General features: G+C 36.3%; 1 protein-coding gene and 2 pseudogenes across 1 annotated transcript; 1 reads left to right on the top strand and 2 right to left on the bottom strand.

Annotated features, from left to right (window-relative positions):
* Window positions 1–3,063: 3,063 nt before the first annotated feature.
* On the bottom strand, window positions 3,064–5,592 carry LOC120198177 (annotated as a pseudogene).
* Window positions 5,593–20,409: 14,817 nt separating this feature from the next.
* LOC120198178 (beta-glucosidase BoGH3B-like) lies at window positions 20,410–22,727 on the bottom strand. The gene is made up of 6 exons (XM_039199545.1): window positions 22,212–22,727; window positions 21,992–22,134; window positions 21,666–21,909; window positions 21,483–21,587; window positions 21,221–21,403; window positions 20,410–21,126 (listed from the first exon to the last, which is right to left on the bottom strand). The coding sequence occupies exons 1-6, from the start codon at window positions 22,725–22,727 to the stop codon at window positions 20,410–20,412; spliced, it is 1,908 nt and encodes a 635-aa protein (XP_039055476.1).
* A 1,903-nt stretch (window positions 22,728–24,630) lies between these two features.
* On the top strand, window positions 24,631–27,284 carry LOC120198179 (annotated as a pseudogene).
* Window positions 27,285–27,808: the final 524 nt, after the last annotated feature.

Here is a 27,808-nt window from a genome sequence, read left to right on the forward strand (position 1 = left end):
ATCCTTGGATCCTTTTCAACCATCGCCTTCACGTATTTGCATATTACATCGGAGTCCAATAGTCGGTGGTCCTGTTCGATGGAGTTTCGCAAACATGTGTGTGGACCATTGTATCTCGTGATGACCCAAACATCGTGCCTTTGATTTTTCGACACTCTGATCTTCCACTTGCACTTTGGAACATATTTTACACACTTCGCGTATATGATTTTCTGGTTGGACTCTGCAACATGGACATCAACATGGCATTTGATGCAGTACTCTTTAATCACCAGCGTAGCTTCATTTTTTCCTTTGAATTGCACCCCAACTGAAAATTCACCAGAATTATCGAATGATTCAGTCATTTGGTACGGAGGTAAATGTGGCATGTCTGGGAATTCAGGTGCCCTCATCGCATCATAGTCTATCTCGTACATGTGAGGAGTAGCTTCATACGATGTCGTAACTTCATCAATTGCACCTCAACCGAAAATATTTTCATCGTCGCCCAAAACATGTTCTTCGGTTTCTTCATCTTCGCTTGAATCATCATGAATTTCTCCCCATCGATTTTCAGCATCAATATCAACAACCAATTCTGATATGTTTCTCGTCTCATACTCTGCTACTGCAGATGTCCCTCCGACTTCATTTACACTTTCAAATAGTGCCATAAAACTGTTCGGGAACATGTATGTCGGCTCCTCAAACTGACTATATATAGCCATTTCAGATGGATTTTGAGCCACACCTCTTAATGACCCATGAACATCACATATGTTACGCACATCAACAAATAACTCAATAACTGCTATATTAGTTGACTCATGTAATCCAACCATGGTTCCAATATCATCATCTTCTTCAAGCGGAACTGTAGCATATCTGACTGGGTTGGGGCATATTATAAACCTATACCTCAAACCATCAACTCGATTTTTTCGTTCTATCTTATGTTTCATTTCTATAAATGTGATGTCTTTTTTGAACATCATATTTATTGGTTTTTCAGTCTGAAAAACTACTCCGACCTCATTTTTCATAATCTGTACATTATAATGGGCAATCGTGAAAAAGTTGTTGCTCATTTTCTCTACAAATAAAAAATAAATTAATTTAGATTAAAAAATTAGATAAGATAATTTCATAAATCATTAAATATTTAAATATAATATAATATATTATTATATTAACGATCAAATAAAAATTTTTATTTAATTTGATTGATTGATTACTAATATTACTAATAATGATTTAATAATTATTATTAATCTTATGATTTGATATTTAATGATTTAATAATAATATGATTTAGTCATGATTACTAATAATTATTTATTATAAATATTTAATGATTTAGATTTGATACTAATCATTTAGTAATGATTATTAATAATAATGATTAGTTTGATAATATTTTTTATTTTTTTAAAATATCAAACAAATTTGTTAGGTAAAACTGTCGAGATAATGTTCTCGAAAGAATTATTTCGTGAGATAATGCGTTGACCGGATTATTTCATTTAATTAATTTTTACTCCTTACTAATTTACACATATAATATAAATTAAACAAAATATATTTTAAAATAACACTAAATATTTTTAAACACAATATTTTTTTAAACGGAAATTATCTCGCACAAATTAGTTTATATAATCTAATATAAACTTAATAACTAACTAATTTATACATACACAACAACAAAAAAATGGACAACAAAAAATAATAAATTACCCGCGTATTTATGCCTTCTTCCTTTCCTTTATTTTCCTTTCTTGTTTCTTTCTTCGAATCAATCTGTACGTGGGCAAATGTTGTGGAATAATGCCTTGTATGTGTAAACAAAATATTTCTTTAAACAACAATAAATTAAACAAATTAATTTTATATAATCTAATATATAATATAACTTAAACTAATAAACTATTTCTTTATTATAATATAACTTAGGTTAAATAACAAACTAATTAAGCACTAACTAATTTTTTTATAATATAACTTCAACTTCAAGAAACAACCTAATATACATTTAAAGACACTAACAAATTAATTAATTTTTTATATTTAATAACTTAAACTAAGAAACTAATTAACTAGTTTTTTATATAATATAATAATATATAACTTAAACTAACAAACTAATATAATATAACTTAAACTAACAAACTAATAATTTATACTAACAAACTAATTAACTAAATTTTAGTTTTACCCTAAACCCTAAACTAACAAACTAATAATTTCATATAATAAACTAAATTAAACAATAAAAAATTACCTCACTAACGATGTTTGAGCCTTTATTTTCTTTTCTTCTTCTTCCTTTTCTCTCTCTCGGCAAAGTTTCTATATGTGCTTCTGCTTTTGCTTCTACCCTAAACCCTCATATCCTTTATATAAAGCAAATGAGCGTTGGAGAGCGTCATTAAATTTGAGCAAATAATATTAGCGTTGAATCGTGTAACTATTGAGCGTTGAAAGGCTGCAATTCAACATCAATATTTGTTGTATTTAGCAGCTAAATTAACGTTGCAATAATGCAGCTATGGATGCAGGAATCTCCCAGCTATGGATGCAACGCATGTATGAGAGAGCAGAGGGTTAAAGCTTGGTCGCCGGGCAGGAATCTCCCAGTTATGGCATGCAGGGCATGCAGAGGGTTAAAGCTTGGTCGCCGGGCGTGCATGGCGACCTACCATGTCGCCGGGACTCCATGGCGACCTACACCAAGACAATTCGACGTGCATGGCCCATGCACAGCTCCCACATGCATGCATAGCTCGCCCTGAGTGCATGACGACCTCTCCTTGGTCGCTCGGAGTGCATGGCGACCTCCTTGATCGCCCGGAGTGCATGGCGACCTACGACTTCACTACAGAATTCACCCTATCTCAGCAAATAATATGTCCAAAGCATTATCTCGTGAAATAAAAAGTTCGAGAACGTTATCTCGTGGATTTTGCCTTTGTAATCACCTACATTAATAAAAAAAATTATTTAAATGAAAAACTATGTGAAACCAAATACAAAACACTAGGAATTGCTACTATAAGCCAAGGAAAGTTGACTGTCTCATGTCTATAACTCATGTTTGATGCCTCGTGAGGCTGATTTGGGCTGTGTCTCAAGTCCAAAACCAAATGGAAAAAGTGGATCATATTTGGGGTCGCCGTTATTCACCGGAAGCCGATCTACGCTCTTAAACCACGTACGAGCTAGCTTGCCGGTGAATCCGAAGTCACCGAAAAGAACACCAGCCACGCCCTGTCCTTCACTCCCGGGGAGCCAAGCCGCAACCAGGGCGTCTATTTTATGGAGATACGGCTGGATCACAACAGGACGCCCTGAAATGAGCACCACAACGCATTTGATATTCTTACAAGCGTTCTCTATGATTTGCGGACTGGGATTCGGGATGGTCAAGTTTGAACTGTCACCTCTTGTTTCTGCGTAAGGAACCTCACCGACCACCACGATGTCAAAGTCGAGATTTGTCTTCTCAGAGTAGTCTTCGGAAGGGTTCATCTTGTAGACCACTTTGGTTTTTTGGTCGACGGTTCTTTTCACGGCGTCGAGGATGGTGGTGCCTACCGTCCAGTTGTTCCCACTGACGCCTTGGCACTCAATGGTCCAACCACCGCACTGATACCCCAAGTTGTCGGCATGGGTTCCCGTAACAAGAATCTTACCCGCAACCTTCGGGAGAGGAAAAAGCGGTGGCTTCCCTGGCTTCCCATTCTTCAATAACACAGGCGATTTCCTCACAGCTTCCCTGGCCAATTTTCTATGCTTCTGCAGATTCGTCAAAAGTAACCCGGATTTGAGAAAACAGCAAGAGAAATTTAATTAAAACTGATTTTTATAGTTTCTGCAACAAAACTCACCTGGGAACCAACCTCGTTAACTAGTCTATAATCACCCATGGGGTTTTCAAAGAGGCCAATGGCGAACTTGACACGCAAAATTCTTGTCACGGCATCATCAATTCGGCTCATGGGAATGACATTCTTCTTTACCAAATCAACCAAGCCATTGCTGAATTCTTTGTATTGGTAGGGAACCATAACCTGAAAAAATCAGCAACCATTACTTCATATCACGAGTTCTCAACTACAACATTATGTAAGTAGAACCGACCATGTCAACACCGGCCGTTACTGAAGCTTGAATTGAATAAGTGTAGTTGGAATGAGGGGGAGAGGTGATCCTGCCAATTCCTTCCCAATCGGAGATGACGAAACCCTGGGGGAAAAATTAACGGAATCTCCCTTGTTTCTTATTCAGTAAATTTGCTACCAATTAACAGCAATTTTATTTTACCTGGAAACCAAGTTTTCCCTTAAGGTGGTCGGTAAGCAACTGTTTATTAGCATGCATCTTAACTCCGTTAACACTTGAGTAAGAAGCCATGACGGTGGCAATACCCTTGGCAGTAGAATTAACGTAAGCAGGCATGTGGATGCCGTACAAGGCCGAGTGGTCCACGATTGTGTTGTTCTCATTAATGCCATTGACGGTGCCGCCATCCCCGACGTAGTGTTTGGAACAACCGGCCACCTTTGTTCTACATCATACCACCAAGGGGATGAGACAATCAAATATTATATATATATATATATTCAATTTGGTTTAATCGATTAATGATATACTTTCCATTGACATATGGCATGCTGCTCATGTCAGCTGAGGCTTCTCCTTGTAGCCCATCGATGAGGGTTGTCAGCTGTTGCACAATTGTATGGTCCTCGCTATAGCTCTCGTAACATCGACCCCATCTAGGATCTATGCAAACCTACATATATAAACATGCAGCTTTATAGAGGAATTATGAAAGATGTATGAGAAAACTTGGGCAAGAACACTTACTGCGATGCATGGTGCAAAAGCGTAAGGAATGCCGGTTGCTTGAACTTCGAATTCAGTCGCAGCCCTGATCGCCTTAACAAGTTGTGGATCCCTGGTAGATCAATGAAGGAAACAAGATTCATACAACCGTGATCAATTATATTCCCAAAGAGGAAATAGGAACCTTAGATGCACCTAGTTACTCCGAGGCCAACATTATGCGGGAAAATGGTGGCATTGACAACATTGTTATGGCCATGAACGGCATCGATTCCGTTATGGCCAAAGAGCAGCCTGTTGGATACCGTTCACCATGTCCATCCATTCTTTTACAGTAGCGTTGACCTTGGGCACACTTCATCCACCGCTCAAAACGCTGCCGATGAAGTAACTGGTCATGACGTTCGCAGTGGAGTTTTCACGTTCGATATGTGTCATTTGTCCCACCTTTTCTTCAAGGGTCATTTTACTCAAAAGGTCTTTAATCCTGGCCTGGAATGGCTGGTCTGGATCTTTGTATATTGCCCGTTGTTCTTGAGTGATTGATGCTTGGAAGCAGAGAAACACAAATACCACAGGGAAGCTAAAGACACCAGATTTTGTCCTCCCAACCGAGGAGTCTTCATGTAACCAAAAAAGAAGAGTTGGATTAGGACTCAAATACTAGTCTAAAATAGAGTTGGATTAGGACTCTAATACTAGTCTAAAATAGGATTTTTTAGTACTATAAATAAGCATTGTAATTACCACACCAGGGGACATGATTATCATATGGGATTACGCACACACAAAAATACCCAAAGCAAATATGCAATAAGCCCCAAAGATTCGCTTGTAATTTTTAACAGAGAAATAAAAGAGGTATTTTTACCTATATTGCTTCGATTCTCGCTTGCATGTGGCTTGTTTCATTTCTTCTTTTCCGTTTTTACTTTGAAATGGCCGATGAACACAAGAGAACCGAGATCTTTTATCTTAGATTTACGCTTCCCCGAAGCTTATTTTGAAAAACCAGTTTGATTTTCGGTTAAAGGAGGGTAATAGCTTTTTAAAAATCTATATTAGTCTCTTTATTTATTATATGAATATTTTATTCATTTATTTTTATTATTCATGTTATTATTATACGTATATATATATATATATTTTAAATTATTTTCATTTGATTTTTTACTATATTTTATTATTATATATATATATATATTTCTTTAATATTTTACTTATAAGTCTATTATTACTATATATATTGTAATTATTTTTATCTAGTTATATATATAATAATTATACTTTTAATAGTTTATTTATATACCTCTTATTAATATATATATATTCTTAATTATTTTTATTTGATTATTTCTTTATTTACGTAATATATCTTATAACTTTATATATATATATATATTATTTTTTATTATTTTCATTTTTTTTATTCCTTATTATATTTTTTTAAATCTTGTGTTTTTATCATTATTATTATTAAATATTATATTATATACTACTAACTTAGAGGGCTCATTTTTTTGTTTTATTTCTAACTAAAGTCTCTTCCACTTTTCTCTTTTTGTCTTATTTCTGACTAAAGCCCCCCACTTTCGGTGAAGTGAGAGGGTAGCTTTTCCATTTTTAAATATTTGTTGTATATATATATAGCTTATTTATTTTATTAATAATTTGATGTGTATATATATATATATATATTCCTTTTCAAATATTACTATATATAATTATTACTTTACTATTTTTTTCCTTATCTTATTTATTTAATTTATTTATTTTATTTTTCCCTTTTATTTTATTCTCTTTATCTTATTTGTTTTCTTTACCTTGTTTATCTAACACATTTCTCGATTTTTTAAGGATATTTTCAAATCAATCTAAGGTAAGTAATCAGGATCAAATTTTACCTTTTTATTTAAAATTACAATTTTCTTAATTTAAGACAACTGAAAATTATGTGGTACCGATAGGGCGGTTCAAGGGTGTTAATCCTTCCTTGACCGTAATCGACTCCCGAACTCGACACGTTTCTGGTACAACGCAGATCATGTAAAATGGTGTCCGACCCACCTAAATTCGTTTTAAAGTGGTAGGTGGCGACTCCAATCCACATTTTCCTAAGTCGAAGCCCAATTCTGGGGCCCAACCGAAAGACGGTTGCGACAGCTTGGCGACTCCGCTGGGGACAGGTAAGCGAGTCAAGCTAAGGTAATTTCCAGTTGTGTTTTTAATGAAAATGATAAGTTTAAATTTTAAGGTAACATTTCGATCCTTATTGCTTACTTTTGATTATATTTTTTTGAGTAAATAGTTGACTGACTGTTTTCTAATGATTTCGGCTTCCCGAAATTTTTTCATCTAAAGGTTCTATACCCGAGCTCCGAACCCGTTTTAAGTGGGGGTGAAAGCGACGCATTCGTGTGAATTTATTCACCGCATATGCCTAGCAAGTAGCCTTTGAGATTCATATACCTTATGTCTTCGTGTGAATTTATTCTCCGTATAGACATAAGGGAATGTGTCCTCTCGAGTTTAACTTAGGGTTTAGGACTGAGGGTCTGGTAAGCCCAAGGGGGCGCCAGCAAGGAGAACTCGGGTACCGTTTTTAGAACCTAAACTGGGAGACTTTGAAGAAATAGAGCCTACCCCAAAACCACATTCCAAAACCTAGGACATTTCTTTCCTAACCATGTTTTTTTCCTTATGTTTTTTTTCTTGCCATTTTTTATTTTTATTCATTTTTATTTGTTTTTATTTTACTAACTGTTTGCCTTTGTATTTATTTTTTAGTATTTGCATCATAACAAGAGGTCATTGATCCCTAAAAGGTATTTATTACACATAATAATCTGAATTAATGGATAAAGGTATTGTAATACAAGAGATTAAAAACCCTGAGGTACGACTATGGTCCGAGAAGACTCAGAAGGAAAAGGGAGACAGTCTTCAAGGAAGCTATATGTCAGAATTGGTTAGCTACGCCTCTATTAGCCTAAAGCAGAACGACGTGCAAGAGCTTTGGGACATCTGGGGCAGTTGGAAGAATGATCAGAAATAAAAGTTCAACCAACGGTACGGTGACATTGCATTGTTTCTTCATATCAAGACTGATGAGCCCTTGATCAGAGCCTTGGTTCAGTTCTGGAACCCGGGATACATTTGCTTTACTTTTAATCAGGAGGACATGGTACCCACCATTGAAGAGTACACTACACTGTTGCACTGTGAAAATATCAGATTGGAGCGAGCTTATATTAAACACATCAAGAGTTAGTCTTTCAAGATTGTACTAGCCAAGGTTGCCGGGGTTGACGAAAGAAGGGTAACAGGCTCGATGTAAAGGCAGTGGGGAAGGAATTGCCTGGCTTCATATCAAGCAACTGATGAAGGACCATCCCGATGAGTGGAAGGCAATAGACCTGTTTGCACTGGGTTTGTATGGTCTGATTATATTCCCGAAGACTTTGGGATACATTGATGCTGTTGTAGTAGAACTATTTGAGCAACTTTCGAAGCAAGTAAACCCAGCACCTGCCATCTTAGCCGAGACCTTTCGTTCTCTTATCATTGCAGAAGAACTGGTGGAGGAAGGTTCATTGGGTGTGTTCAGCTCCTTCAAGTCTGGATTCACAGCCACTTCTGGAAGACTAACGGGATTGCTTACCGCCTATTTAGCACCACCTATTCACCTTTGGGAGAGTTCATCACTATGAAATGGTATGAATGTGCTACAAAGGAAAAATGGATGAAGGTCTTCACGCATCTTCAGGACCAGGATATTACCTGGAGAACCCCCTGGTTGTTCTTCAGTGATGTTCTTTCAAGTGTGGGAATTCTGACATTATGACCTTATTTGGACTTTGGGGTGCAGTTGGGTATGCTCCATTGTTGGCACTTAGACAGTATGGGGCACATCAGTTTGTCCCAGCAACATATGGATTATCTACATCAGAGTTTATGTATCACAGTGACAGTTATAAGAAGATGATCAAAGAAGCAGTCGAGTCATGGAAGAAAGTATCTCGGATGGATGTCTAGAAGATTTAGTCCGAACATACCTTTGATTGTTTTTATGTCTCTTACAAGATAAAACATTTTTTCTGAATAAGGATTATTTATAATAATGGACACTTTTCTGGATCAATGCCTATAAATTACATACATCACGCATTACATACTTTGCATTTTTATTTTCATATTTTCCATGTTTTACAAGAGAAAGAGCAAACACCAAGTTTACCACCGCAAGCATTAAATACGCATCACCCGCATAATACTCGAGCAAAGAAGAGACAAATAGAGGCCAGAATGAAAAAACTCGAGGAGAACATGACAAGACTGCAAAAAAAAACTAGAAGATAAGATGGCTCAAAACAGTCAGAGCACCCTGGAGTCCATCAATAAAAACTAGGAGTCCTTGGTCGACCAAATTGTGGCCAAGTTATTGGGTTTGCAGTAAGCTAGTGCAGTAGGGGGAAGTCCCTCCGAGGGAAAAAACCATTTCACCAACCCCACAGGTGGTTATTTCACCCAGAATTCTACGCAGACCACAAGAAAATTCTTCTGCTGTCAAAGGAAAAACATCATATGCTATTTAGGTGCAAATTGAGGTGCCATTAACGAACGATGACTTAGTAATTATCAATGTTGAGGAAGATATTGTGGCAAGTGTGACCACGGAGGCCCCATACATCGAAGTAGACAAGGAAGCGGTGGAGTGTTCATTCCGCTCATTGGAATTTGTGAATGCCACCTTTATGGCAGAAGGAAGAAGGATTCCTAAACCCCGACTTTCCAAGTGTACTAAAATAGAGATCATGCAGACTTTGGGAAAAGACGCCAGGACTAGAAGATGGTTTGAGAAGTCTCTGCAAGGAATGACTAACACAATCCTTCCTATTTCAAAGCTAGATCAGTTTGGGCTCGGTTTTCAGCCCAATTACCATGAAAAGAGAAAGGAAGTTCAGAAGAACCGAGAGAAAAGACTAGCCAGGTTGATTGGAAGTGAACTTCAATGGGAACCCATGACATTCCCGCCTCTCTGCCATACATTCCAGTCAGGTGGTTATGTATTTGAGACCACCTTGTCAGATTTAGAAGCGACTTTGGAGGATTTGAGCATCAAAGCCGTAACCACTGGAAATGCTGACAACGAGGATAGATCTAAAATATGCCCTCTACCACCTGGGTTCGTGCCTAGCTGTTGGTCGGTCGAAGAACTACCTGTGGTTTACAAGAGTCTTTCAGAGTAATATTCGAATCGTCCCTATTTGCCTATACCCAGGGAAATAGGTGATCTTTTGTAAGGGTGAATAAACATTATGTTTAGGTTCAATAAAAGATGCATTTTTTTCTTTCCTCTTCCCATGACAAACAAATTTTCCTTTTTTTCCCTTTTTGAATTCATCGTCTATCTTCTTCATTTTGATACTTTATTTCCACTTTCTCTTGAATTTAATTCATGACTATTTCGTGTGGGGGATTTTCCTCTCACGCATGCATATTTTTCCTCCTTTCAGATCCCCAGATAACAATAATGTAGGCACTAATGATTCTGATCCGGAGGTGTATTTTGAATCGGCCATTTGTCTCGGGGAATTTGATGAATGCGACACTGAAGAGGAGTGCAACTTGCCAACCGAATTTTTGAGAACGATAGAAAGAGAAGATAAACAAATACTGCCCCATAAAGAGACAATCGAAATCTTGAATCTGGGTACTGAAGAAGATCAAAAGGCGATTAAAATCGGCACAACTCTTTCGACTGGAGTAAGACACAGCCTGATAGTCTTACTTCGGGAATACAGAGAGATGTTCGCCTGGTCGTATCAAGACATGCCAGGATTAGACACAGATATGGTAGTCCACAAACTGTCTATTAAACCAGAATGCAAACCAGTGCAGCAGAAACTAAGAAGGATGCGACTAGAAATACACCTTAAGATCAAGGAATAAGTCAAAAAACAATTTGATGTCGGTTTTCTTCAAGTGGCCAAATATCCGGAGTGGGTGGCCAACATAGTACCTGTGCCGAAGAAGGACGGGAAAGTACGCATGTTTGTCGATTACCAGGACCTTAACAAGCCAAGTCCCAAAGACAACTTTCCTCTGCCACACATAGACACTCTAGTGGATAATACAGCCGGGAACAACTACTTTTCATTCATGGATGGATTTTTGGGATACAATCAGATCAAGATGCACCCTGGAGACATGGAGAAGACCACTTTAGTCACAATGTGGGAAACTTTCTGTTACAAAGTGATGCCTTTCGGATTAAAGAATGCTGGGGTAACATATCTGAGAGCTATGGTGATCTTGTTCCATGATATGATGCATAAAGAAATCGAGGTTTATGTCGACAACATGATTATCAAGGTACAGATCGAGAATGAACATATCGAGCATTTGAGAAAGCTCTTCCAGAGATTGAGGAAGTTCCAGTTACGACTGAACCCTTGCAAGTGTACCTTCGGGGTAACATCCGGAAAACTGTTAGGCTTCGTGGTCAGCAGAAGAGGCATTGAGGTTGATCCTGACAAAGTTAAAGCTATCCAGAATCTACCACCACCTCGAACATAAAAAGAGGTCCGAGTATTTCTGGGCAGATTGAATTATATAACTCGGTTCATATCTCAGTTAACCGATAAATGTGATTCAATCTTTCGCCTTCTCCGAAAGAACAACCCTGGAGTATGGGATGAAAACTGTCAGACTGCATTCGAGAAGATGAAAGAGTACTTGTCTAATTCTCCAATCTTAATGTCCCCTATCCCAGGCAAACCTCTGTTCTTGTATCTATCCATATTCGAGAACTCAATGGGGTGTGTCATGGGTCAACATGACGAATCTGGAAGAAAAGAAAGAGCCATCTACTATATGAGAAAGAAGTTCACCAATTGCGAGGTCAGATATCCTCATATTGAGAAGGTTTGCTGTGCTTTAGTCTGGGCTACGAAAAGACTTAGACAATACATGTTGTATCACACCACTTGGTTGATTTCCAAGCTAGATCCACTAAAATATATGATGGGTGTACCCGCTCTATCTGGAAGGTTAGCTCGATGGTAGATGCTATTGTATGAATTCGACATCGAGTACGTGAATCAGAAAGCAATCAAAGGATGTGCCATATCAGATTTCTTGGAAAATAGAACCGATGAGAGTTATGAGCCCTTAAATTTTGATTTCCCGGATGAAGACTTGATGGCTTTATCCTTAGAAGAAGCAAATACTTCAACAAATAGTTCCTGGAGAATGTATTTCGATGGGGCATCAAATGCACTAAGACATGGCATCGGGGCAATACTGATCTCTCCAGAAGGGAGTCACTACCCATTTACCAGCAGACTGAACTTCGATTGCACCAACAACATGGCGGAGTATGAAGCATGTGTCCTGGGAATTCGAGCTGCACTGGGGCAAAATGTAAAGACCTTGCGGATATATGGAGATTCAGCATTAGTAATCTATCAGCTCCGTGGAGAATGGGAAACCAAATATACAAAACTGATGGAATACCAGAAGCTAATGATGGATCTGCTCGAGGAATTCGATGAAGTCACCTTCCACTATGTGCCAAGAGAAGAAAATCAAATGGCTGACGCTTTGGCTACCTTGGCAGCCGCATTCAAAGTTGGCGGGAAATCTGAAATGATGTCAATTGACATGTAGTCGTATGAGTACCCGGCTCATTGCTACCAGATTGAAGAAGTGAAAGACACCAAGCCTTGGTACTACGACATTTTGCAGTATATCAGGCATCGAAGTTATCCAGAGGAAACCACTGAGACTGATAAAAGAACCATTAGAAGGATGGCAGCTGGATACGTTCTTGATGGGGAGATCTTGTACAAGAAAAGCCATAACCAAGTTCTGTTAAGGTGCGTCGATGCTGAAGAGGCAAAAATGATGGAAGAAGTACATAATGGAGTTTGTGGAGCACATGCTAATGAACAAATGATGTCGAGACAGATAATGAGATGCGGATATTTCTGGTCCACACTGGAAAGTGATTACATCAACTATGCTAGAAAATGTCATAAATGTCAGATTTACGGAGATAAAATAAATGTTCCACCTTATCCGCTTCATGTCATGACGTCACCATGGTCTTTCTCTATGTGGGGCATGGATGTTATTGGGCAAATCCATCCGAAGGCTTCGAATGGTCATCGTTTTATCCTTGTAGTTATCGATTATTTCACTAAGTGGGTAGAGGCTGCTTCTTATGTCAATGTCACTCAATCTGTTATTTGCAAGTTTTTGAAGAAAGAGATCATATGTCGGTATGGTTTACCTGAAAGGATCACAATTCTACTACTTACAGACCAAAGATGAACAGCGCGGTAGAAGCAGCAAACAAAAACATTAAAAAGATAGTGGAGAAAACGATCGAGACCTACAAGGACTGGCATGAAAAGTTGTCTTTCGCTTTGTTCGCTTACCGAACTTCAGTATGAACCTCGACTGGGGCAACCCCATTTTCACTAGCCTACGGAATGGAAGCAGTGCTTCCCATTGAAGTAGAAATTTCGTCATTATGGGTCTTGATAGAAATTAAATTGGATGACGTAGAATGGGTGCAATCCAGATATGATCAGCTTAATCTGATAGATGAAAAGAGACTGAAAGTCATTCACCATGGTCAAATCTATCAGAAACGAATGATTCGAGTACATGACAAGAAGGTACACCCGAGAATATTCTGTGAAGGAGATCTGGTGCTAAAAAGAATTTTGCCAGTTCAGAAAGATTTCCGAGGAAAATAGACGCCAAATTGGGAGAGACCTTATGTCGTGAAAAAGGCCTTCTCCGGAGGAGCCCTTGTCCTGGTTGAAATAGACGGACCCGAACTACCACATCCTATAAATTCGGATGCAATTAAGAAATACTTCGCTTAGGATGAAAACCCGAAAGGGCGTCCTAAGTTGGAGAAAGAAAAAACAAAAAAGAACAAAAAGTGAAAAAACGTTTAGGGTGAAAACCCGAAAGGGTGCCCTAAATTAAAAAAAATGAAAAAGAGAAAAAAGAACAAAAAGAACAAAATAAGGTGTGTTCAAGATGAAAACCTGCAAAGGGCGTCTTGCAACCAAGGATGGGTCCAAGTTGAAAACTCGAAAGGACGATTTGGACAATTCAAGAAATCCAGACAGTTGAAACTCCCCGGTATCTAAATTTTCCACAGAATCAACGAGTCGGAGAAAGGTTACACTCTCTTGAATGTTGTCGTATTCTCAAAGATCCTTTGGTAAAGGCCGTATTCAAGGTCACCTAACGGCTTTTCAGCTCATAAGTGCCCACATTATTGAAATCTAAGACGTTCATTTACACCCCATCATGTCTTCATCTTCCAGAATATTTGTCATGTATTATTTGTTCCTTTTTTCCTCATGAATAAAAGACAATTTTTTTTCTACACCAATTCCTTTTGAGCATCTTGGATTGAGCTTAAACTTAATGATTTATTTACTTATGCAAAATATATTCGCATATTACTGTACAAAGATTCACTGAAAAGTACAGGTACTCGGAAGCCGATCGAGGCTCATGCATATAGTTGAGATGGTCGAGAAGCATTTCCCAAATCAAGGATATAAAAAAAACAAACATCATAATTGAACATTGAAGAATTCAAGACCAAGGATCGAAACTTCAAGATTCCAGAATCAAGATTTCAGACAAGCAACCGGAGTTCGAGTTTTTTCTCCAGAGCCCAAAAAAAACATATATGCATAACTTTTTCATATTTTAGCTAGAGTCAATTTCAACTTCGCGGCGAAGGATATTGAACTCAAAGCGACACAATTTGCTCTAGAGTATATTTCAACTTCACGACGAAGGATATCTAGCTCGAAGCTGAATTTCACAATAAAGAGGTCATCCACGGTTTCAACTTCACGGCGAAGGGAATCGTGTCCACCCACAACATATGATACTTGGATTTCAAAATCACGACGAAGGATATTCAAGTCAAAGCTCAACTTCACGACGAAGAGGCCATCAGCGATTTCAACTCCACGATGGAGGATATCACGCCACTCGAGATAACACAAGTTCAACTTCACAACGAAGGGACGGCTGGTTGTCAACAAACAACTTTTCAGTTTCATTCAGAGCCAATTTCAATTTCACAGCGAAGGATATTGGACTCGGGACAACACAAGTTCAACTTCACAACGAAGGGACGGCTGGTAGTCAACAAATAATTTCCCAATTTCAGAGCCAATTTCAACTTCACATCGAAGGATGTTGGACTCGGGACAACACAAGTTCAACTTCACAATGAAGGGACGGCTGGTTGTCAACAAACAATTTCCCAATTTAAGAGTCAATTTCAACTTCATAACGAAGGATATTGGACTCAAGACAACACAAGTTCAACTTCACAACGAAGGGATGGCTGGTTGTCAACAAACAATCTCCCAATTTCAGAGCCAATAGTGAAAGATATTGGACTCGAGACGACACAAGTTCAACTTCACAACGAAGAGAAGACTGGTTGTCAATAAACAATTTCCCAATTTCAGGGTCAATTTCAACTTCACATCGAAGGATATTGGACTCGAGACCACAAGTTCAACTTCACAACGAAGGGACGACTGGTTGTCAACAAATAATTTCCCAATTTCAGAGCTAATTTCAACTTCATAGCGAAGGATATTGGACTCGAGACGACACAAGTTCAACTTCACAACGAATGGACGGCTGGTTGTCAACAAATAATTTCCTAATTTCAGGGTCAATTTCAACTTCACATCGAAGGATATTAGACTCAAGACAGCATAAGCTCAACTTCACAGCGAAGGGGTGGTTGGCTGTCAACAAACAATTTTCCAGTTCCAGAGCCAATTTCAACTTCACGGCGGAGGATATTGGACTCGGAACAATACAACCTACTTGGATTTCAACTTCACGACGAAGGATATCCAATTCTCATGCTCAACTTCACGACGAAGGGGCCATATAAATATATAACTTCACAACGAAGGATATCATACCCCAACGAATTGACTCAACTTCACGATGAAGGGGTCATCTGTAACATCACAATACCAAAGTCTTCAGGTCAAGTTCCACCTTCACGACGAAGTATCTTGAGCCAGAAGACGATTCAGAGGCCAATTGTCAAAAGCTTTGAGCTCATTTTCAACTTCACGACGAAGGATTTCGTGCTCAGAATTTTCCAATTTTGACTCAACCTCACAATGATTTCAACTCTACGACAGAGGATATTCGATATGGACAAAATTTGTGTCTTGTAATCTTTGCTCCATTTTCGTTACACGATAATGAGCAAAGAGGGGCAGCTGAAGACACCAGATTTTGTCATGCCAATCGAGGAGTCTTCATGTAACCAAAAAAAAGAGTTGGATTAGGACTCAAATACTAGTCTAAAATAGAGTTGGATTAGGACTTAAATACTAGTCTAAAATAGGGTTTTTTAGTACTATAAATAAGCCTTGTAATTACCACACCAGGGGACACGATTATCATACGGGATTACGCACACATAAAAATACCCAAAGCAAATATGCAATAAGCCCCAAAGATTCGCTTGTAATTTTCAACAGAGAAATAAAAGAGGTATTTTTACCTATATTGATTCGATTCTCGCTTGCATGTGGCTTGTTTCATTTCTTCTTTTCTGTTTTTACTTTGAAAGGGCCGATGAACACAAGGGAACTGAGATCTTTTCTCTTAGATCTACGCTTCCCCGAGGCTTATTTTGAAAAACCGGTTTGATTTTCGGTTAAAGGAGGGGAAGAATTTTTTAAAAAATTATATTAATCCCTTTATTTATTATATGGATATTTTATTCATTTATTTTTATTATTCATGTTATTATTATACATATATATATATATATATATATATTTTCATTTGATTTTTTACTATATTTTATTATATATATATATATATATATATATATATATATATTTCTTTAATATTTTACTTATAAGTCTATTATTACTATATATATTATAATTATCTTTATCTAGTTATATATTTTTTTATACTTTTAATAGTTTATTTATATACCTATTATTAATATATATATTCTTAATTATTTTTATTTGATTATTTCTTTATTTACGTAATATATCTTATAACTTTATATATATATATATATATATATATATATATATATATTTTTTATTGTTTTTGTTTTTTTATTCATTATTATATTATTTTTTTAAAATCTTGTTTCTTTATCATTATTATTATTAAACATTATATTATATACTACTAACTTAGAGGACCTATTTTTTTGTTTTATTTCTAACTAAAGTCTCTTCCACTTTCTTCTTTTTGTCTTATTTTTGACTAAAGCCCCCCACTTTCGGTGAAGTGAGAGGGTAGCTTTTCTATTTTTAAATATTTGTTGTATATATATATAGCTTATTTATTTTATTAATACTTTGATGTATATATATATATATATATATATTCCTTTTTCAAATATTATTATATATAATTATTACTTTACTATTTTTTTCCTTATATTGTTTATTTATTTTATTTTCTCTCTTTTATTTTATTCTCTTTATCTTATTTGTTTTCTTTATTTTGTTTATCTAACACATTTCTCGAATTTTTAAGGATATTTTCAAATCAATCTAAGGTAAGTAATCATGATCAAAGTTTACATTTTTATTTAAAATTACAATTTTCTTAATTTAAGACAACTGAAAATTATGTGGTATCGAAAGGGCGGTTCAAGGGTGTTCATACTTCCTTGACCGTAACCGACTCCCGAACTCGACACGTTTCTGGTACAACGCAGATCAGGTAAAATGGTGTCCGACCCACCTAAATTCGTTTTAAAGTGGTTGGTGACGACTCCAATCCACATTTTCCTAAATCGAAACCCAATTTCTAGACTCAACCGAAAGACGGTTACGACAAAAAGCATACTTTCTACTCATTGTATTAGATTTCAAGCGTCAGAGTACAATGCAACAAGTAAAACGCACTCAATAATTTGGCATAGATAGATTGAAACGAGGCATAAATAGACTGATAGGCAGATTGAAATTGACTTGAACTGTTTATAAGGAGTAATCCACCTACGTGTATTGCAAGCGCGAAAGACTTGCAAAATCAGAGAAGAGTCACAAACGTTTCCGCGCTTTGCATGGGACAAACAAACAACTTTTTCTAATTTTAGAACCGGCTTAGGTTCCACTTTATATTACCTAACTATGATTTCAAGTTCAATTACATGTGAAACAAATGAACTCCATTGGGAACAAAATTCGTCTTTCTCATTTGTATGTCTCAGCGACGAACACATAATTTTATATTAAATAGGATAAATTTATAAAATTTTAAGATATAAAAATAGATTATTAATATAAAATATAAAAAAAAATCTAAAATATAAGAGAATCTAAAAATTTTAGGGGCAACCACTCCTCCCTTGGGTCATTCTTATGCTCCACCAATAATATATTACCAAAAATTGCCAGTAGTTAATACGTGATTAGTCACTAAAAGAGGAGAATGAAAATTTTACCAAAACAGCAGCTATTAAAAGTCATCTAAATTAATAAAGAGATCATGTATACTTCAGTAGCCACTGATGCACGTGACATTACATTATTGGCGGGACATATTAAAAGGAACATCATTACTGCTGAAGAAAATAAGCCTTATGAAGACGTAAATCCAACGGAAAAGGAAGGATATTTGCAGGTGATTGCAAAGGGGAAGAAGGAGAGTGAAGCCTTGAAGCACTTGGAAGATGAACATAAGCAATTGGAGTTACACTAACAATATTTGCTGTTCAAACATGAAGCAAAGAAAGAGTGCATTTTAAGTGGTCAAAACTTTATTGTTACTTCTCATACTAACGAAATGACATATCCTTTCCAAGCAATTGAGTCCTTGGAGCAGTTATCATAGAGAATCTTTTGATGAATCTTCTATAATAATTAGTCAAATCTAATAAATTTTGGACTCCGCTGATATTCTTAGATGGCTTCCATTCGAGGATGACCTAAATTTTCTTTAGACTGGCTCGGATTCCTTCACTAGATATAATATGACCCAAAAATATCACTTTAGCTAGTCAAAATTCACACTTGTCAAGTTTAATGAAAAATGCTTATCATAAGAATTTTGGAGGATGACTCAAAAAATATCTATTGTGATGTTTCTCATTTTTAGAGTACACATGAATTTCATATAATTAATAACAATCAATTCATCAAATCCATAAATATTGTAGTTGCATTAGTGAGTCAGGATGACACAATTAGGAACTCGTAATATACATAGTGACTTTTAAATACAATTTTTAAGATATCAAACTCTTTGATTTTCATCCGATAGTAAATAGAGTAGAGGTCAATCTTCGAAAATATTAATGCATTCTTTAATTGATAAAACAATTATTGATTCTCAGTAAAAGATGATTATTCTTATCAAGAATTTAACTTACAATAATCAATATACAGTAGTATTAAATTATTCATCTTTATTAAAAATAAAATCAAAACTCCTCAATATAATATATTGGATGGTATAAAATCTAGGTCTAACAAATTGAAGATTCAGTTCCTTCAATTCAAAGTATTATTTTCTCTATTTATACACCGTAGGTTATTTCTTATTCATTCTTTTGAGTGTTTGATTGTATTAGTGAGTGCAAAATTGTAATATCCTATCTATTCATATATTTAATATGATTTAAAGTAAATCAATATAACCTATTCGTAAACTGGAGCTTTCGTAAACTGCTCAGTATGAGGAATCACGCTGCCCCCATTTTTGCTTCTGGAACTCATTCAATCAAAGACATATGGCATCACATCCGTAACAAAGATGACAAGGTTACTTGGCATAAATTATTCTGGTTTCCTCTTCATGTCCCTAAGTATAGTATTATTACTTGGATGGCTTTCCTTGACAGATTACCAACCAAAAATAGGCTGATTCGAATGGGGTTAAACATTGACGGTATTTGTGTGCTTTGTAGTGAAGAGATGGAAATTAGGGACCACTTGTTTCTTCATTGTTCTGTGGCAAATTCTGTTTGGAACTCTGTCCTGCATCTTAATGACATTTGCAGAGGAACTTGTTCATGGGATGCTCACATTTCATGGGCTTGTGCTTCATGGAAAGGAAAATCACTACTCACTACTATTATGAAGCTTGCTTGGACTACTTTTACTTACATTATTTGGGAGGAGAGAAACAAGAGAATTTACCAAGGACGCTCAAGAAATGTTAATGCCTTACTCCTTGCTATTAAAGACTCTGTTGCTATTCAACTTAAGGGTAGAGAAATAAATAGAAATGACTATGTCAATAATACTCTTTGTAATCAATGGGGTATTGAACATTGATGTTTTCAGTTCTGTTGTATAGTGTTGTAAGTGTTGATTTTTATGTATGAACTTTCAGAGTTTTGAAGCAGTTTTACTGCTCTTTTGGATATAAAATTGAATTGATTTATCCAAAAAAAAAAAATATAACCTATTCCAAGTGAAATAAATAATAAAAAAATTATTAATTAACTAACTGCCACGTGTACAAACTAGTACTTATCTAACCCAGGGAAATTGACCGTCATGTCTACAACTCAAGTTTTACTGTATCTGTAGTTTGTGATGTGGGCTGCGTCTCAAGTCCAAAACCGAATGGAAAAAGCGGATCATAACTGGGATCCCCAACATTCATCGGAAGCTGATCTACTCTCTTAAACCACGTACGAGCCAGCTTGCCGGTGAATCCAAAGTCACCAAAAAGAACATCAGCCACGCCTTGTCCTTCACTCCCGGGGAGCCAAGCCGCTACCAGGGCGTCAATTTTGTCGAGATACGGCTCGATCACAACGGGACGCCCTGAAATGAGCACCACAACGCATTTGGTATTCTTACAAATGTTCTCGATGATATGCGGACCAGGATCCGGGATGGTCAAGTTTGTACTGTCACCTCTCGTCTCCGCGTAAGGAACCTCACCGACCACAACGATGGCAAAGTCGAGATTTGTCTTCTCAGGGTAGTCTTTGGAAGGGTTCATCTTGTAGACCACTTTGGTTTTTTTATCGACGGTTTTTTTCACGGCCTCGAGGATGGTGGTGCCTGCCGTCCAGTTGTTCCCACTGACGCCTTGCCACTCAATGGTCCAACCACCGCACTGATACCCCAAGTTGTTGGCATGGGTTCCCGTAACAAGAATCTTACCGGTGATCTTCGGGAGAGGCAAAAGCGTTGGATTCCCTGGCTTCCCATTCTTCAACAACACGAGCGATTTCCTCACAGCTCGCCTTGCCAGTTCTCTATGCGTCTGCAGATTCGTTCAAATGCAACCCAGATTCAAAAACAATAGAAAGTTAACTTCAAATTTAAAACTAAATTTATAGATTTTAGCAACAACTCACCTGGGAACCAACCTCGTTAACTAGACTATAATCGCCCAAGGGATATTCAAAGAGGCCCGTGGCGAACTTGACACGCAATATTCTAGTTACGGCATCATCAATTCGGCTCATGGGAATGACATTCTTCTTTACCAAATCAATCAAGCCATTGATGAATTCTTTGTATTCATAGGGAACCATAATCTGAAAAAAAAACATCTATCATTACTTCATATCTCAAGTTCTCATCTCCAAAAATATGTAATTTATAGCTAGAACCGACCATGTCAACACCAGCCGTTACTGAAGCTTGAATCGAATAAGTGTAGTTGGAATGAGGGGGAGAGGTGATCCGGTCGATTCCTTGCCAATCGGAGATGACGAAACCCTGGGGAAAAAATTAATAGAATCTCACTTGTTTCTTATTCAGTAAATTTGCTACCAATAAACAACAGTTATATTTTACCTGGAAACCAAGTTTGCCCTTAAGGTGGTCGGTAAGTAACTGTTTATTAGCATGCATCTTAACTCCGTTAACACTCGAGTAAGAAGCCATGACGGTGGCGATACTCTTAGCAATTGAGTTAACGTAAGCAGGCATGTGGATGCCGTACAAGGTCGAGTCGTCCACGATTGTGTTGTTCTCGTTAATGCCGTTGACGGTGCCGCCATCCCCGACGTAGTGTTTGGAACAACCGGCCACCTTTGTTCTACATCATACCACCAAGGGGATGAGACAATCAAACATTATTTATATTTATATATTTGTATTCAATTCGGTTAATGACGTACTTTCCATGGACATATGGCATGCCCTTCATGTCTCCTGGGGGTATTCCTTGTAGCCCGTCGATGAGGGTTGTCAGCTGTTGCACAATTGTATGGTCCTCACTATAGCTCTCGTAACATCGACCCCATCTAGGATCTCTGCAAACCTACATGTATAAACATGTGAATTTAAAGAGGAATGACGAATGATCTGTATGTACTAAACTTGTGCAAGAACACTTACTGCGAGGCACGGTGCAAAGGCGTAATGAATGCCGGTTGCTCGGACTTCGAGTGCCGTTACACCCCCGATCTGCATAACAAGTTGTGGATCCCTGGTTACTCCGAGACCAACATTATGTGGGAAAATGGTGGCATTGGCGACATTGTTATGGCCATGAACGGCATCGATTCCGTAGATCATCGGAATACCGAGACGAGTGGAAAGAGCAGCCTGTTGGAGACCGTTCACCATGTCCATCCATTCTTTTGGAGTGGCATTTACCTTGGGTGCACTTCCTCCACCGCTCAAAACGCTGCCGATGAAGTAACTCTTCATGGCGTCTGCGGTGGCGTTTGTACGTTCAATCTGCGTCATTTGTCCCACTTTTTCTTCGAGGTTCATTTTCCCCAGAAGGTCTTTAATCCTCCTCTCAATCGGCTGATTTGGATCTTCATATATTGCCTGCTGCCCTTCAGTGATCGATGCATGGAAGCAGAGAAACATTAGTACCACTAGTGAAACATACTTTCTGCTCATCATTGTCAAGCACCAGAATTAAAAAAGAAATTTGCAATTATTTATTAAGCTAATAAGTCATATATATATATATATATATAGAGAGAGAGAGAGAGAGAGAGAGAGAGAAAGAATTTCAACGATTATGAAACTATTTTTAAGGAGTAATCCACCAAAAGTATTACTCTACTTCTGTTTCAAGAAATTGCAAAATTAGATAAAGCAGCAGACTACTCGGCGCTTTGCATGGACATATAAACAACATTTGAAGTTTACTAAATCAATTAGAGGAGAAAAGTGTCGTGATTACGTATCAAGATCTAGTTAGTTATTATTAATTTAATAAAAAATAATTAATTATAATTAATTAATTTAAAAATATTTTTTGTTTACGTGGCATCCATGTGGACATGTCATGTCAGTATTTTGATCCACAGAAAACGTCGATCGTTAATTGACTAATGATTTCATTAAATTAAGGATCGTTTTATCCCAAAATAAAACGTTAAAACTAAAGTGTTATTTTTTTTAAAAAATAAAGACCTAAATGACTATTTTATCAAGTTATTTTGATCATTATATCTTTTTTCATATGTTCTTATTCGGCAAAATCCCTCATGTGCGACAGTGATAAAAAATTTCAAGTGTGTTGTCATAATTTTTTTATTTTCTCAATTAGGGAGAAAGCTACAGTACTATCGGAAGACGATCGAACGACATGACATATTTTCGAAAGGCGGTCGAATGATACAAAATCTTCAATGATAATTTTATAACATTTTAAATAAAAATAATTTTATAATTGTATACTTGAGTTTGGTAGATTTTGAGATTTTATCTTAGACTTAATTAATCTTGATATTAACTCAATCTTCATCAATATTACTTTTATTACATCTCGAACACGAATTAAAAAAAATGTTTCAACTTAGTCAAAATTTATTAGGTATGAGGAAATTATCATCCTACTCGTAATGTAAGGGGCTGTTTATTTGGCTTTGAATGGACTCATTCAGTGTTGAATGCTGAATCGTTCAACATTCAGAGTGTTTGTTTCTCACCTCTAAATGATTCAATGCTGACTGATTCAACAAAACAGTGTTGAATGATTCAGCATCAAAGTACATTATGAATGATTCAGAGCCATTATCAAACAGCATGTCACATTCAGAGCTAATTCATACAGAACCTCTGAATCATTCATTATTTGAATCATTTAGCGCTTAAACATTCTGAAGTAAAGAAACATCTCCTAAGTTGTGGTGGTGTCAATTTACCAATGAACCATTTTTTAATATTTTTATAGTTGTATTTTTGGTGCATATCATTCACCATTTATATTTGCATTTATTATTTTTTTGAATTATTTAATTGAACTTTAAACACTTTTCTTGTATGATTTTTCAAATACTTAGTTAATTTATACACTTTGATTACTTTTAGCTTATATATTTATAAATTCTTTTTAATAATTTTAATATTGTTTTATTTTATAAAATTAACTGATTATTATTATTTTAAAAAAAAATAAAGATCATTCTTATTTTATAATAATTTTTTTTTATGAATTAGAGTTATTATTTCATGAAGCTGTTAATGAAAAGAATTAATTCTAGAATATGTTTATTTGTTAAACTTTAAATCTACCCATATTCTTTAAATCCTAAATTTAAACATTTTTTTAATAATTCCTAAATTTAAACTTTTTTTAAATAATTCCTAAATTTAATCATTAAATATTAAACTATAATAATTTTCCATTTTACTTGTATAATAAACATTGGGGGGAAAATTGTAATCCCTAATGCATGAGAGATTTAATACTAGTTTAGGTTAATCTTGATTATTACTCTTAATTCACCGAAATCATTAATGTTCTTACAATGGGTTGTGAGGTTAACAACAGTGACAATGGCAAACCCATATAATCCCTCCTCACCCAAACACCAACCAAATAAAATGGTCGCAATTACTTGGAGGTCTCAAACTCCTTCCGAACACCGCTTACAATCCCGATAAACAAGTCGGAAATGAAGACGATTCGCCCGAGGATCTCAAGGTTATGATGGTTGCTAACTTGCTGTTGCTTGGCTCTGAAGCTGGTTTTTGCAAATCTCTATTTCAGAGACTGTTACATGTCCAAGTTTTTCAAGGTCAAATCTTTTTTAATCCCTGTTTGCTGTTTTTTAAGAAGTTTATCTCACATGCACCGAGCGATAGTGGTTGTTTATCGAAATAGTTTTCTGGGTTCATCAAATTCTTTAGGGGAATGAGATATTTTGGTTCGAAACATGACTTGGCATTGTTGGATTGGAGGTGTGAAGTTGCCATTGACTTATATTATATATAGACGCAAAAAGAGATGCTAGTAAAAAACTGAATCATGTTGATTAAATAGAAGGAAATAGTTAAATTATAAGGTAATTCAAATATAATTGTCCTGTATAAATATAATTTTACATGTCTTTAGTCACAGAATAAGCTTATAATTCTTGGCCGTTAAAGCATTGCTTGGTTATATGTGCGTGTGTTTTTATTTTTTTTGAAACTTTGAACTTTAAGATATTGATATTATTTTCTGATATGCAATGCAGAAATCTTTCCAGAGTTTGAACCCTGATATGCTACTAGTCTTAGGTGACGTTTCTGCAAAAGGGTCAGAGTTGTCAAGAACCAAATGGTTATCGGTGCTTCATCAATTTGATAACATGTTGGGTCCGTTTCTTGACATCCCTTTGCATGTTATTCTTGGTGACAGGGATGTCGGACAGTGTAGTGGTCTTCGTACAAATTCTGTTAATTGGATAGCTAGGAATTTTCCAGGGCTGGATTCATCTGGTTGTGGTGCTTTTGAAATTAGCAATATCAGCTTTGTTTCAATTAATGCTGCGGCATTGCTTTGTGGTAACAATAAACTCCGGTTTGATGTTGAGAAGGTAATAGAAAGGGATAGTTTGGATCTGCAAATGGAAATAAAAGGCATGGATGAAGCAAAAAATGATTTTGGCATGCTTAGGGAACTGTCCGATGACTTTAGATGGAGAGTAAATGCTATGAAATCCGGTTCAGGTCCTGTCCTACTACTTCATTTTCCCTTATACCGGTCTGGAAAGACCCATATAATGGAAGGTAGTACTTTGAAGCCTATCGTTGATCCATCAGGCAATGTTCCAGCTTCAACAAAGAGAAAGTAAGATTATCTTCAGTCTGCAATCTATATTACAAGTCTATCATTGTTTTAGAAAGTCTCCTTTTTTCCGCTTTTTTTTCATAAAATAATTTCCTTAATGTGAAAAGTTGCATGTTTGTGACAGTTTTGATATAGTATTGAACCCACTTTCTTAATGTTCAGTTGCCAGTGGCCAATTAATTATAGATTGAACTGTCATCTTTCTACTGGTTGATCATGATCAGGACCATCTTTTATTGGTGGGATCATGGGAGATCAAGGGGTGAATAGAGTTGTTAAACATGGCAATTTAAGCAAAATTTTGTTCACTTCTGAGATCTCGATTAGCATGTCATTCCTTTATCTTGTGAATAGAAGAAAGACTTTCTAGGCTATGTGTAAACTGAACTCTTCCTATGTAATCTTTTATTTTTAATTCTGCTGCCAAGCATTCTAATAAACTCTTTAAATGTTACCTTCCTTCAGAGGCTTTTATGGGACCGACCCTTATGATCTATCACAAACTGCCCCGCCAAATGCTACTGAATACATTTTCAATGCTCTTAAACCTAGGTAAGCATCCATTATATAATATGAAGGAGTTTCTTTTTGCTTACCTTTGCACTTTCTATTGTTACCTAATTGTATGTATGCTTCTTGCTTTTGCTATTATTTAACTGTGCTCAACTACAGACTACCAGTAATAATTTGGTTTTCCTCCTTTTTGGGCATAATTATATGCTTTGAGCAAGTTTGGTATCTTTTAGAATGTATCTTTGGAGAATTACTGCATTTTGGGCGATCAAATATCACATAATAGAACTTATTATTCCCCACTGTCATCTTTGGATATGGCTGCAGGCATGAAAGTAATGTTGATAAAGTAACTACCTACAGTATAAACTTTGGGCTGTGAAGCAAATTTGCATCTTTTTCTTTGTCTCTGATTTTTTCCTTGTTAAACAAAATCCTTTCCAGAATAGGTATGGAAGTGCATTTTATTGTTTCTGAGTCTTGTGACATCAATTGCTCCCTTTCCTTTTTGTATGTAGGATTATTTTAGTGCTCACACACATGAATTTAGTGACCACACTCATCCTGATGGAACCCGGGAGGTAACGATCCCAGCCATGACATGGAAAGTGAGGGATGATCCAGGTTTTATTGTTGCAACCTTTCAAAGGAACAGAAATACAGTAAGTGTCATGTATTGCTCTGTTGCTAGGGAATCTCATATATTAATAGCCTATACTTGTGCTCTGGTTCTGTTTGTATTCTTTATTATAGTATCAAATACACTAGAATTGGAAAGTTTTAAGTTGATGTTTCTAGAATACCTCCCAAACATTCTGTGTTGTGCATTATTCACACCAGTGCCACATTTTTATTGAGCAAACAGAATTGACATAGTTGGTGATTTGACTACATAATATTATCATATTTCAGGGGCCGCTTTAAACAAAATATCTGTTTAGGTGCAAAACAAAAATCTGATGCTAGTTCGAGTGCCCATTAGTTTCATAATTTTGTTATCTGCATAGCTGATTGTTGTTTCTGAAATTGGAATGAATTTGTTTGCAACTTATAATGATGAAGGCAATATCTATTTGGCTTTTATCCATTTGCAATTTCCTATCTAGTGATGCCTGGCTTGTTGGGTACTCAAATTAGCTAGAGAGTCTTTAGCCATCGACTGGGTTAGTTTTCAATCCCCTCTTCTCTTCTGATGTTAATTCTGATAGTCTTTTTTCTCCTCATTTGAGATAAAAGAACCTTCTTCTTTAACCATCAATCCTTCGTCATTGGCTCTGCTAAGGTGCTTAGTGCTCACAAGGTCTAAGTTCAAGTTCGTTTTTCCCCCTTTTCGTGCTTTCAACAACACTGCATGCTTTCTAGCCATCTTCTCACCGAGTTTGGTGTCTATCTCTGAAAC

Source organism: Hibiscus syriacus, unplaced genomic scaffold (genome assembly GCF_006381635.1).
Source record: "Hibiscus syriacus cultivar Baekdansim isolate YM2019G1 unplaced genomic scaffold, ASM638163v2 tig00117056_pilon, whole genome shotgun sequence".
Classification (NCBI taxonomy): Eukaryota; Viridiplantae; Streptophyta; class Magnoliopsida; order Malvales; family Malvaceae; genus Hibiscus; species Hibiscus syriacus.